General features: G+C 39.0%; 1 protein-coding gene across 1 annotated transcript; it reads right to left on the bottom strand.

Annotated features, from left to right (window-relative positions):
- Positions 1-2,737: 2,737 nt before the first annotated feature.
- Positions 2,738-11,627, bottom strand: GSG1L2 (GSG1 like 2). The gene is made up of 5 exons (XM_062610604.1): positions 11,001-11,627; positions 9,443-9,490; positions 8,079-8,231; positions 6,008-6,119; positions 2,738-3,073 (listed from the first exon to the last, which is right to left on the bottom strand). The coding sequence occupies exons 1-5, from the start codon at positions 11,470-11,472 to the stop codon at positions 2,818-2,820; spliced, it is 1,041 nt and encodes a 346-aa protein (XP_062466588.1). The 5' UTR covers positions 11,473-11,627; the 3' UTR covers positions 2,738-2,817.
- Between the last annotated feature and the right edge of the window lie 2,410 nt (positions 11,628-14,037).

Here is a 14,037-nt window from a genome sequence, read left to right as displayed (position 1 = left end):
GGCATACAGATGCTTCCTGGGGTTTTCACTTCCTTCCTTCTTTTGCATGTCTTATGCAAATCCTGGTCCTGAGGAATTTTTCTGACTGCTGTTGAGCATTGAGTTCCCTTGTCCACTCTGCCACATGTGGTCCTTAATCATCACATCCAACATAAGCATGGCCATTACTCATGTGAACTGTGTGAACTTCACATATTCCCACAGTTGTCTCTCATAGTCATTCTAGGCTTTTCCTCCCTATCCCATTTTCCAAGTTCATGCTGAGCACTTACCCCTTTTTGTCTCATCCTATGAGGTGAACCAGAATATATATAAAGATAATATAAGGGTGTCTTGATTGTTAGTTTTACTCTAAGAGCATAGATTCTGTTTCGCAAACCTTACCCTGGCCTTTCTTGTGCCATCAGTTCTCACAGACATCACGATCACCTACTTTTTTGCAGGCACTATCAAAATGCGTTGTTTGCAGAATACCTACAAAAGAAATACCTACCCAAGAAGCATGCAGCCAAACTGCATTTGTTGCTACAATAAGCCCCATTGCTCATATAGATTTCCACAGCAACTGCAATTTTCTACCTCTTTCTATCAGTAAGACTCACCAAACATGATAGGAATTCCCAGTGGAAGAAAATACATGGTTATCACCTTGCAGGGACGTTAACCTGTTCATGTATCTCTAATTCAATTGCTCTGGCTTCAAGAAACATGCACGCATCTACCTCAGGAAAGTAGTACCTGCTGGAGCTCCATCTATTTGCTGTTGTAGCACTGGGCTTTTATTGTTTGAATGACTATACCTTAACTGTGAAGTCAAACATCCACTTTGTCCAAAATCTACTTGCTCCTCAACAGAACTCTGCTCCCTCAGAAAAAAAAAGGGCTTTTGCTGTGGTCTCATTTATACTTGTGTCTGAACCTCTGCAAGAGTCAAGCCCTTCACAGCTCCACAGAAACAAAATATGGAATAACTGGGGAATTTAATCAGAAAAAGATCAGAGAATCACAGGACATCACAACTAAACATGAATCAATATTGCCTTGCTTGGTTCTAAAAGCAAATGGATTGTGTGTTGAAATAAGCTGAATAATCCATCTGCTCCATTTTGCACTTTCCAGATATCAGCAGAAATTCTTCAGTGATTTTGAATATTTCACTTTTAAAATGTGGAACAGTTCAAGAAACCACAGTGAAAAGCAGTGAGGGTAAAAAGGTTAAAGCACACCTATGATCAAATTCTTGAGAATTTTTTAAAGGATAGATGTATTTTAATATAGAAAATAGAAGAAAGTTATATCTAAACAGGTTTCAAATACCTAAAATGTACTTCCTAGAGGATAGAACTAAACTGTTCTCCATTTCTGCCGTAGAAAGACAATGTGCTAATGTTAATGCAGAGGAGAATTACAGGGAAAGAATTTTCTGCTAAGAATAGTTAAGCACGAAGGATAAATGCCACAGAAATTTTGGAATGCTTGTATTTGAAAGCTTTAAAGAAGAGATTAATGAAACATCTGTAAAAAAGCAATGCAGCTTTAGTTTATCCTGCCTAGAGAAAAAGAAGGATTAGGTGACCTTTTAAATGGGTCACACTTTTCTATAATTTTGTGGGTTTTTTTCTCATATTAAGAACAAGGCTTCTCCACTGGTATTTCTGAAGTAGTATTTTTCCCTCCAGGAGAATCTATTATTTAATCATAAATTTTCTATTTCTTTTGTCCATCTCTGCCTCACTGTCTGAATACCTGGGTATAGATGTTGCATATAACAAATTCTATGACAATAAGAATATTATGAGATTAGTTCATTAAGAGATATTTTCTGTTAGCCTCACTTATCTATATTTTAAGCCATGTAAATTCCTTAATAATACTAACTTTCATAAATGAGGATGAAACCAGGCCTGCAGATTTAGTTGTAGAAGTCATAGGAGCAAGATACTCAACTACAGCCCTTTTAATTTTTCTAAACTTCTCACATGTCTGAAAGTAGCATAGAATCATAGAATGGTTTAGATGGGGAGGCATCTGAAAGCTCATCCAGTTCCAACTCCCCTGCCACAGGCAGGGACACCTTCCACTAGAGCAGCTTGCTCCAAGCCCCATTCAACCTGGCCTTGAACACTGCCAGGGACTGGACATCCACAAGGTGAGAAACTTCTCTGAGTTGGTCTCTGTGCATGGTGGCACACAATTTTCTGTTAATGTGTGCTGCAGCTCCCCTGTGTTAAATTTAAGGGTTCTTGTGGTGAAATCAGTTGTATCCTGGTGTTGGCCAAGATCCTTTACATTGCTGGCCACAAAGGCCCTTGAAGTAAGGAAGAATTTAAAAAATGCTAAGACTGGAAAGTCTTAGAACTGAGGAGTCTCTTGTCTAATTTCAGACATGGGTCCTAAATACAGCCTATCCAGAGCTAACCTCCCAGTGCCCTTCTTAACCAGTGGAAAGAAACAGGTGATTTATCTGACATACAGCTTAGGATAGCACGGATTGGGATGGGAGCTTTGCAGTCTTTTCAATAAAGAATGAGGGTGGAAACTCCTCTGAAATTCTAACAAGCTCACATACTTTATATTAGCACTAGAGAGTGATTACAAATCAGAACATTGGAGGGCCTGTATCACTGTCTTTTTGGAACTGAGACACCTGAACGTACTTTTCCAGTACTAGGACTTCCTTGAAACACTCATGGAAATAGGATTTATTTATTAAAAAATAAAGATAACTAACACTACACAAGTATACATTTTTATTAATACTGTTTCATTTTGATCTGACATTATGATTTATAGGATGCCTTGAGGTACAGTTCAAATTTACAGAACTGAAATAGTGGCCAGGTGCCGCAAGCCTTTTATTGGACGTGCAGGGTCCTCCGTACGGTTGTGAAACGAGTTCACATACACATTGCAAGCTTTCTCTGGAGATGTATGATCAGGAAACTTGTATTTAATCTTTAAACTCCTTCCCAACGTTTTTCTTTTGTGCTTGAATTCCAAAATAGTTTTTGTGTATTTGTTAATAGTGGTGACAGCTGCAGCCATACAGCAAGCGAAGGAAGCCCATGCGAGGCTATAAACAAAAAGGTTTATCAGAAATTAGCAGAATGTTTTCATATCCATGTCCTTCCATTTTATTTGTGAAAATACTGCATACATGTGCTTGTATTGGGGTGTATTAGGGAAAGAGGAGCATGGTGTGGGAGAAGAAAGACCATTTACATACCTAACTTACATTTTGACATCTACATATTCACATTTAACATTCCTGTTTAATAAAATCCTACCTCAAATTTCTGTTTACTCAGAGTTTAATATCAGAAAAAGGAACTATTAAAAAAAGAGGATGCATAAAAAATTAAAAGGTGTAGTTATTGAGACTATGAATCTCACAGGTGATGTACCACTGAGATGTATATGTGCCAGTTATCCAAAAGGGTTAAAAAGAAAAGAGAATGCACAATGAAGTAGCTCACTAAAGCAGGCTTAAAGCACTGAATTACATTCCTGAGAAAACATAGGTCATGACTAAGCAGAAAGAAAAGGCCATCAACTTCTAAATGTTAAAAGTAAAACCATAAGAAAACAGCATAAAGAACCAAAGTTGACTTGAACTACTGAGTGGACAATGCATGATGGAACTGTAAAAGTAGCATGTAAAAATATGGCCACAGTGGAATGTATTGGAGTTCACTGTGGAGGAATTTGCTCATTGGAGGCTTTCTCAACATGGTAAGGTCATGATTACCTAATGAATCGTTTGCTTTGGTGGAGAGATCAGTGTAAGACACTCCTGCTTATCTCTCTTATCCCTCGGAGCTGTTTGTTTCCACATCCCTGCTGTAGTTCAACAAACACATTTAGGTTTTAAAATACATATTTTTAGCCAGGATTGTTTTCCAAGGTGATCAGGAAATCGTATGCTTTTCAAGAATTTGAGGGTGGTAGAGCATAGCATGTAGATGTGAAGGGCACATAGAAGTAGGAAGAAGAGGAGCAGTTTATGCAATCTTTGCTCCTAAAATCAGTCAGACTACACCCTGACTAACTCTTAAATCTGGGGAGCCACAAAAGAGCTCTTTTAAAAAGCTGTAAAAGTAGGAGCAAATCACCAGACGCAGACAGATTTCCCTCCTTTTGTGAATGGAGCAAGAATGGGACAGCATGCCTACCTATGGTGGTATGTAACCTGGGGTTTATGCCAGCCATGGTAGAGAAGAATTGAAAATTCAGCCCTGGCAATGAGATAAAAGCAGAAGGTCTGCAGCAGTCCTGACTCATGTTGGAGGCATTTTTGGCTAAATAATTAAAGTACAGTAGCATTAGCAGACAAACTATGAAGGTGCTTTTCCTAATCCACCTGTTGAAGCCCTTTGAAGGACTCTGACGTAAGGGCAAGGAACTGATTTCAAGAAAGCTTCTATAAAGGCCTCTTAGCAAAGACTGAAAGAAATTAATCTCTTATGAGCAGATTCTCTTGTAGATCAATACTGCTTTATAAGAGAAAAAAAACAAAGGTCAGAAATAAATGGTTTCCTTTGTCAATACAGGAAGCACATCAGTGTGGTTCTTCAAAGTTTTTTGCCTGAAATTTTGGTTTTCCATAAACAATTTGGAAAAAATGGGGAATTCTCCATCTGACTACAGAGAACAGAGGAAGGAAGTGAGCAAAATCTTGTTACTGAGAGATTCATAAAATAAAGAGCACTTTGGCTGACATGGAAATTCAGCTTCAAGAAGGAGAGCATTCAATCTGAATTCTGCCCACAGACAAATGACAAAAAGGGAAATCAAACAGGTCAACTCAACAAGGAAGCAAGCTATAGCAACCAGTCGTTCATCTGCATAAGAGAAATACCAACAGAAGCTCAGCTGGATTATGGGTTTTCTTTTTACTGCATGGAATATCCCATATGAAGTGTGTTACACCATTTGTCACGATCTGGCCAATCTCCAGTTTGACCAGGCCCATCCTTCATCCATCTGAAAGCACTAGAGAAACATCTCCATTTCTATACACAGGTAACAATACCTTCAAACTGCTGCTGCGTAGGAAACAGGCTTCTGGAAAGGCACAGATCAATGTACTGTGACCTTCCAATGAGATATGAGTTATTAGGAAGTTAAAAAGTAACAGTACAAAAGATGAAAGAAACACCTATTTAATTGCAAAAATCCCTAGCAAGTCTGCACCCTCAAGACTGCGTGCAGCTATAAGCTCTTGTTCAATAATGGGACAATAAAAGTAGAAAGAGCAGTAAGAATGAGTGACAATCTCAGCTGTCAGAGAAGTATGAAGGAGACAATCAGCCTGAGCTCTTTTATACTGACCCAAAATATTGGTCCTGATTGACTTTTTTCAACTGGTCCTATTCTTCTTCTTAGTCACAGTTGGAGAAATAGCAGCAGTTTCCAGGATGTGAACATTCAAATGCTTGCTATTGATCAGATTTGATGGATTTTTGAAGTATCTCGATAGCAAAAATCCTCTAAACAGCCCTCTTCTAATAAAGTCACTAGATCTCCCCAGAAAATGTGTTGCAATTATTTACAGAGCCAAAATAATGCAATTTTACCTAGGACAGTTAAAAAAAATGAGTCATCTTGTCTGAAATGGTCCAGATGCAACAACCTGAAACGTGTATCTGATAAGGAAAATCTCAGCCTAAGTGGTTAAAGCTGGAAGAGTTTTAAACACCTTATGCGAGGCAGCTGTTCTGGGACATGAGGGTACTGGATCCAATGTGTATGGAGAAGGACCTCTGCTTTGTGCAGAGCAGTTGGAGTTCTCCATACTAAAGGATGGCAAATTCAAAATTCACAATCTTATGCATCCTATGTAATAATCTAAGACAACTGAATTTGGAGAAAACCAGCTGCTTGGTAACTGCCTCCCAAGGAGTGAAATAAGGTAGACCCATTCCTTATAAATTAGGTACACATTCCTTGGACATAAGATGAAGTGACTGAAATGTAATGGAAGAACCAAATATAAACCAATAGGTACCAATAGGACCAGCCATAATCCCATGTGTGAGGTCTCCAGTCTTCAGGACCAAGATTTACAGTCATTTGAAATACAGTTGTGTACATCATATGAGCAACCATGCCCAGAAGACCTACAAAATATAATAAGAACATTAGAAAAGGTAAATTAAGGACATTCTTCTTTGTCAGCTTTTTGCACTTGCCCCTTGAGCTCCTGAAGAATATTTTATGAAGTGCCTGAACTCTATAAATCACTCAAAAATGCATAATTTAAGTGTATTAATGTGCCATGTATTTGCCAATACAATCACTAATACACTATCTTGACAGTTACTCTGTACTCAGAGTAATCAGGGGGAGCAAGGGGATGTGCAGCCCATGGATTTTAAAAGGCAATAGGTTGATTTGCTCTCATCCTCTGAAAACGTCTTAATAATTCAATCCTCAGCAGAGATCAGCCATTACAAGCAAGTACTGCTCAGTCGCCTTGCACCTTATACACTTCACAGTTTCTTATTGCTCAGTGGAGAGAGTTTTCACAGGCATGCAGTCATATTCCATTTCCCTGTGCTTTATCAAAGTTTTGTAGGTAAATGAAAAGGTGAACACTTAAAGGCCATTAAAAAGCATTGTAAGCGCTGAAAAAAAGATTATGAAAGGGACTTATATTTAATAATTTATTTTTCAAAATCATTACTAGGTTGCTGCCTAATCCTAAGGGTATCATCATCTGTTTTCCCTTTGCATTTTATCTTCCAGTAGTGACCTTCCCCATGAACATCTATTTTGTTTTGATTTCAGCTTCATTTACAAATCCATAAATATCCTTGCAGAATCAACTATCCCACTGCCTGAAACACATTAGCTTCTCAGAACAGATGGTCTCATCCCAAACTCACAAGACTCAATTTGTTAAGTGTTCATGAAGCAAGTTTGTTCATACGCTAGTGCACAGAATCTCTTAGTCTAGGACACGTCCTCGGGCATAACAAGTCAGGGCTGACACTGATCTGGCTCCAATAATAGCTGGGAAATGGTTTTCCCTGGAATACTAATGTTGCCTGAAACACTATCAACAGGCAATGGGGAGAACCCTTTTACATAGCACAGAAACAAGAGGCTTCATGCTGTGAAACACAGCATTCAGGAGTTAGCAGGAACCATGATAGCACATTTCTTAATAAACTGTTTGGAAAAAGGAGTTTGACTGTCAACTGGCTATTAAGAGAATGACAAAACCAGTCTTAATATTAACTCTTTACCATCTGCCAGATGTCTGACTTACAATTAGATGCCATTCTAAAAGATAAGCTTGCACCAAGTGTAAATCACTTTGGTCTCCAAACTGATTGCTCCATGAGCTCCATGATTGCTTCTGGCTCTAAAATTAATAACCCTATGAAACATTGCTCATAATACATGTAATTTTTAGTTTTTACTGCAACATTCCTCAGCAACAATTCTATAATATAGAACAAATCACAGAGTACTTCAGGCTGTAAGACAGCTTCAGAGATCTCTGGTCCAACCTCCTCCTGCTCAACACACAGTAAACACAGAATCCCCCAGGTTGGACTAGGGACCCTCTGAAGTTTCTTCCAAACTGAATGTGCCCAGGACCCTATGATTAAATAGCACTGGTTTAGGAAGTAATATGTAGAAAATGAAAGACAATTTTAATGGTGACTCTCTACTAACACCCAATTGCATTTTATTCCTTCTTAAAAGTGCTATTTTAATTTGGCTATTGCTAATTTTATACTTAGCATGTTGTAAATAAAATACCCCCAACAAGTTATTTGGAAGAGTATGCTACTTTTTTACCTTTGACAACCAACCTGACAATGAAATTAAAACTTATGAAAAGAAAATAATTAAAATAATAAAAGCTATAAAAATAACATATAAAAATAATCATAGTAAGAAATAGTTAATTGAAAATAATATTTTCCATAACATTTTGCTGCCTCTTGCACTGTATCTGTCTCCATACGTGTTGTAAGAGTTTTGAACACTGTTATTAATTTTCAGCTGGAAGTCTGTCAATGTTACATTTCCTAGATATAGGAAGTTGAGATCTTTAACTGTACCTGCTAATACGGTGACTACTGCAGAGAAGGCGTTGATCTTTAGCCCATCAATGACAGTGCTGTAGTAGCACATTTCTACTGACATAAGAATGACTCCAGTCAGAAGCAAAATGATGTACAGAAGCTCTGTGACAATAGACAGCCATAAAACTCCTGCAAAACCCAATAAATACCAATGATATTCTAAGCAGTCATTTAGTATTTTCACCATTTCTTTCTTCTTCAGTTATATTGTTTACACAACGTTAAACAAAAGCTCAAATCCTGTGAGGATGCTATTATAACATTTATAGGAAAACTTGGAGGTCAGTGGGCACCCTAAATTGCAATTCCCTCTACTGATTTGGCCATTTAGTGGTAGAGTACTTGCATGCTTCTGTTATTCTCTTAAGAAGCTTAAAGTACAAAGTGGAGCAGCATGGTTTTACACTCAGTAGCTACCCTAACATTACCATGAATCAAAGTTAATATAAAAAGAACTACTATCCAGTTACTTACTTGTTGTTGACACAGTTGCTGAGTCCAGACTGAAGTGTACCAAACCAGAAGACCATGTTACCCAGCTAACAGACTGCAAGGCCATGCACACAGTCCTAGACCTGAGGGTCTAGTCATTAACTAAAATCATCCCCATAGGATTAATTTTCCACCAAAGAGGATCTTGATTTTTTGCAGAGAAGCCTTCATGAACCCAGACACTCTCCATGTTTCACTGAGCTTCATTTCTCTGCTTACCTGCTAACCGGTCTCTTTGTGGATTTCTGTTAATGATGTCTTACACAAGAAGTTAATCTGCTCATGATTAACTTCTCAGCCTGCTGTTTTACTGTCAGCACGCTAATGTCTCACAGTCAGGAGCAGGAGGTCTTGTGTCCAGATAGTAGCAAGAGCTGGCCAATAACTTTCCCAAACCTTTCTAAGTCAAGTAAGTGTGAGAATCTGCAACAGTGGCAGGGAGGACGAGACTTCAGATACTGAGCCTTCTTCCTCAAGGGGCTGAAATTGCATATTGCCTGCCCTTGTTGACACACTGCCTGTCCCTCTGCAGGCTGCATGGTGCAAGCCACAGATTTAATGACTGAATATGGAAGTATGAGGAAAGAGGGGCCAAGAACTTACAAATCTTGACTTCCAGTAGTGACATTTAAAGTAATTTAAAAGAACATACCTATTCCAATGGAGTGGCTTCAAAAGACACAGATTAATATTTCAAGTCATGTGGACTTAATTTTGGAGTTGACAAAGTAAATAAAGGACAAAAACCTGTGCGATTAAAGCAAGCATTCTTGATATCAAAATACAGAATATTGGTGTTGGTTAATGTGATCAAGAAGGTTTTATTTACACAAATTATTCATATCTACCTCGATCAGAAGCTGGAGTCAGACTGATGAAGCTTCTACATTTCTCACCTAAAAAAAAAAAAAATTAAAATAAAATTTAGGATGATTTTGTATTCTGTAATAACTTAAAGAAACAGATTCATAGGAAGCAGAAAATGCTAAACCTGTCATAAAAGCACAAATTGAAAAGATGAGGAGAAATGATTTCTGATGTATATTTGTATGCAGAGTCCCTGGTACATCAATCTGTTCTTGACACTTAGCTGGATAATCCTTCCAGAACTTTTTCAAGGCAGGACCAGAATCTGGGAGACATAGAATGGGAGACAATGGGAGACATTGACTTCCAAAAGGTTGTAGCTGTGAAAGCCAGAATGGGAAATCTAGCAACTCATTTGAAGTCCTCTCCTTGCAGCGACAAAGCAGCTGCTCACGCAAATTTCTTCTAAGCTTGATTACAATTTATTCCTGTAAGCTTTGATTTCCAAACCCATGTGACCTCCTGATCCCCCCACAGATGCTGTGAACAAAGCTCTTGGAATTAATTCTGCTCTGCTCTGAAAATACGGGGTGTTTTTTTTTCAGCCACTAAGTTGGAAAACAAGAACTGCACTAGCTCATGCACAAATGAAACAACCACAGCCATCACCACCTGAAAGATGTCTTTTGCACATGTATTTTGCTCTGATCTTTGACATTTACCCCCTTAAAATTGCACAGCTTACAAGACTTTGTGGTGGAACTGGACTTTAAGGACAGGTGTTGTGAAAATATATGCATTTTATATCACATGTGAAAGCTGCTTTGATTTCTGGATGATCTAGTTGTCATTTGTAAACTTGTCAGAACATAAGGGGGAAAACTTAGTGCTGATTTACAATAAATGTCCTATTTGTTGAAGGAGCTAAGCAATTCTTTTATACAAAGATCAAGAAATAACTAGAAGCTGTCTTTAAAGGCAAGCTCATTTCATTCTACTGACATTTACATACACAAAGTGATGCTACCACTCATGATTAGTAAGTCTCTAGATTAGGCTTTAGCAGGGTGAAAATAATCCTGTTTTGCTTTATGAAAGGCAGGAAACAGCTGTGCTGAATTAATGAAATAGCTTAGATCTCACAGATTTAATTGCTCAAATGACTCTAAAAATAAACAAATCACATTGTGCTTTCTGACATTGCCATAGGGAATCATCAGCAGTTGTTTGAGGCAAATATGTTTATTTTTGCCTAAGGGGCTAAAAACATCAGGAAAATAAAACACTGTCCTTAATAGGTAATTTAACTTACTTAGTAATAATAATAGTAACTTAATAGTAATAATAATTTAATACTAATACTAATACTAATAATAAAAATAAACCTGTCACCTTAAAGTTTTTTTCAGGATTTATGGGGAATTTTTAGGAATTGACTAGATAGTACCCTTTAAGATCTCCCTTCCTAGGGAAAAAAAAGTTAAAGGATACTTTTTCCTTTAAAATACATGCATGGCATTGCAGCCGAGGAAGTTGACACCAAATAAGTAGGAAGAACCTAGATGACTTTCTAAAGTAAATTTACAGGGGTTTACTCACCTTCTTCATTTATAATTTCTTCACAGGAATACCAAATTCCAGCATGAAACTTCTGATCAACAAACTTGTCATCTCCTGTCTCCCAAATATATTGCACAGCGTTGCTGTTGCTGGCATCAGGGCTATTAAAGCGGATGCAGTGATCCCCTCTGCTCTGCCCCGTACAGAAAGGTTTGGCAACTTTTCTTGTCCCTTCACACCAGTAACTACTACTGAATGCGGTGATGGAGAAGACTAAAGAGAGAAAACTGAGAGAAAATGCTGCTGAGGCTCTCTGCCGTCTGTCTGCAGCTGGGACTGAAAGTGGCATCCCCCAGGACTGCGCTATCGATTGCTCTAGGCAGAACCTTTTACAAAGCTGTGTATGTATCTGCCTGGTGAAGCACTGCCTGCAGTCACCATCCCATTCTTCATTCCTGTCAGAAAACTGTACCAGCTTAGCTGTTAAGACAGAAAGCAGAGATAAGGGCATGGCCAGAAATCATGTGGCAGGAGAGATTAAGGATATAAGACAGTGCTGTTTGGCAGTAATGTCTTGTGAAAGACATATGAGGAGGTGGGACAATAAATTACAGTTTGCCCCATGAATCACAGGAGAACAGATACACAGAACACAGCAGCGTTGTGTGTACCAAGTATGAGATCAGAAAAGTTGTATTTAGACAAACAGAATATGCACATTTACCTCGATCAGCAGGTGAAGTCACGCTGACGGAACTCCAATTCCCAGCTAAGAAATAAAATCCTGGGGATCCAAATGCTCCTGTTACACTGAATGCTGATTTGATTGAATACATGTGAGTCTTACATGTATTAAGGAGATAAAGCAGTTGCTAAATTAGAGCATTTGACAGCATTAGTCAAAGTGATGAGTCAAGTGATGATGACTGCATCTGTTCAAAGTTCCACCAGTGACAAATGAAAGCCACAAACTACATGATTTTCCTATTGATGGGCTTCTAGGCACTGTCCAGTCTGCCTGCACGAACATGTCATAGACCTTTCAACCAACGTAAAGTGAAGCGGTAGAGAAAAAGCTGAATTATCTTATTTTGTCTGCCCACCTGTTCTCTCTGAAATAGCTTTTATTTTTCCCTCCATCTAAGAAATATTTATCACCTTGACATGTTTTATACGTTGTTTTTCCTGCCTGTTTGACAATGCAAGTAGATGATACAAAGAACCAGAAAGATCAGGAGTGTTAGAAAATGCCTGCTTCATTTTACAACTGTAAAGTCAAAACTCATGCCTAAAGGAGAGTGGTACCACAGGACAGACACTGAAGTCACATATGTGACATGAAAATCATTCTGATTTTTAAGACAACTCTCTACCGTAAGATGTCAGGGTTGGAGGAGCTGGTGGCTAGACAAGTCCCAGTATGAAACTCAAAGAAATAGGATAAATGCCTGTTTTAGACTTAGGAAGATCTCAGCTTGAAGAGCTGGCCAGCAACAGAGCGAAACCCAAGCAGGTATCTGGGCTAAAAAGGCACAGCAAATCTCACAGCCCAAGAAGCAGACTGTAGATTGAGCCAGCAGTTATTTTTAACTGCAGCTTTGTGTAAGTGTATTTTCATGAGGATGTAGCACTTGGGAACTCCACTTGAAGCCTCTGTGAATTGGACAGCATTGTGAACTGCCCAGTACATCTGAGAACAGGATGGGTGGGAAGGAAGGAGGGAGGGAGTGAAGTCCTTCTAAGGATTAAGCACTTATCTATGTTTCTGTTCCCAGGAGTAATCACATAGGGCTATATTCATAGCAATACACAGATGAGGAGTTACTACTGGGGCTTTGAAGGGGCTCTCCCTGACCCACAGAGTAGCCCTTTGGTGTGTCAGGGTGGGACATGTATGTTGACACATCTAGCCAGGAGGCACAGCAGCACAGAGTGGCCAGTGGCAGGCCACGAGACTGGGCCGCCTGGCTTCCAGACTGGGCTGAATGCATTTCCATCCGGAAATCCTGGTTCCCATGGCACTTCCATATCCATGTCCAAGTACTCCTTTTTATTACATCCACATTTTATGTAAAGATGAGACATGGGTATGTATTATGCCTTTTCACCTCCTGGATTCCTCCAGAAGAAGAACGTTTGGGCATGCGTGTAGAGACTCAGGTCACACTGCTGGTGGAGTGTGCTGCAGGGTGTATCTATCTGCCACACTGTTTAGCCTATGTATGTTTGGTGTTCAAAACTGAACTACTGATGGCCTCCACAAGTCCTAGCGTTGTATCTCTGCCTGATCTCCATCTTAGCTGCTCTGGATGGCCCTGAGCTCTGGGAAGGGCATGCAGAGCTGCAGGTTTCACTCCTTTTGGAAACGGAGGAGGCAACCCCTCGACTCTCCAGATTGCCAGTTCAAAGTAGGACAATCATAAGCTTGATTCTAAAACTATTATACTATAAATGGTTTGATTCCCTGAGCCTACACAGTACATAGAGTTATTGAAGTTTTCAAGTTTTTCTCTGCAACTAGAAAAGTTGAAAACAATTTTTGCAAAATTAAAAAATTAATTCATGAGCAGTTTCTCCAACCCCACAGCTGAAAAAGTGAAAAAAAAAAAAGAGGAATGTCACAAGAATTGTAGTAAAACAAAATAACCACTGGTAACATCATTTTCTGCACATTTGGATCCTCCCTGATCCTGCACTGATAGTGCATATTTCACAAAACATGCTCAGAAAGGATAAACCCAGCTATTACTGAGCTGATTCCTGCGAAGCAAGCTTCCTACATGGAGTTTTTCTGTGTTCTAGGCCATCTTTCAACGGTTTCACGAGGTGTGTATAAATATGTATGTGTATTTATGGAGCTGGATTGCATTCTTGCAAAAACCCTGGCAAAATTCCCATGGAGTTTCAGGGGAACAGGATCAGCCCTTTAATGTTTTAATAGTTTTCTGACTTCTGATTGGCTAAAGGACAAGCTACAGTAAGCAGACTTTCTGTGAGGTTTAGAGTAAATTTTCTCTGCCTTTAATCGGGAAAAGCAAAACGCAGTTGGAGCCGAGCAAGCTGCAGGCACTGTAGT

This window comes from Pezoporus occidentalis, unplaced genomic scaffold (assembly GCF_034315485.1).
Source record: "Pezoporus occidentalis ecotype Australia unplaced genomic scaffold, CSIRO_AGI_Poc_V1 ctg148, whole genome shotgun sequence".
Taxonomy (NCBI): domain Eukaryota; kingdom Metazoa; phylum Chordata; class Aves; order Psittaciformes; family Psittacidae; genus Pezoporus; species Pezoporus occidentalis.
Note: the sequence above shows the minus strand (reverse complement) of the source record. Positions and strands in the feature narration are given on the sequence as shown.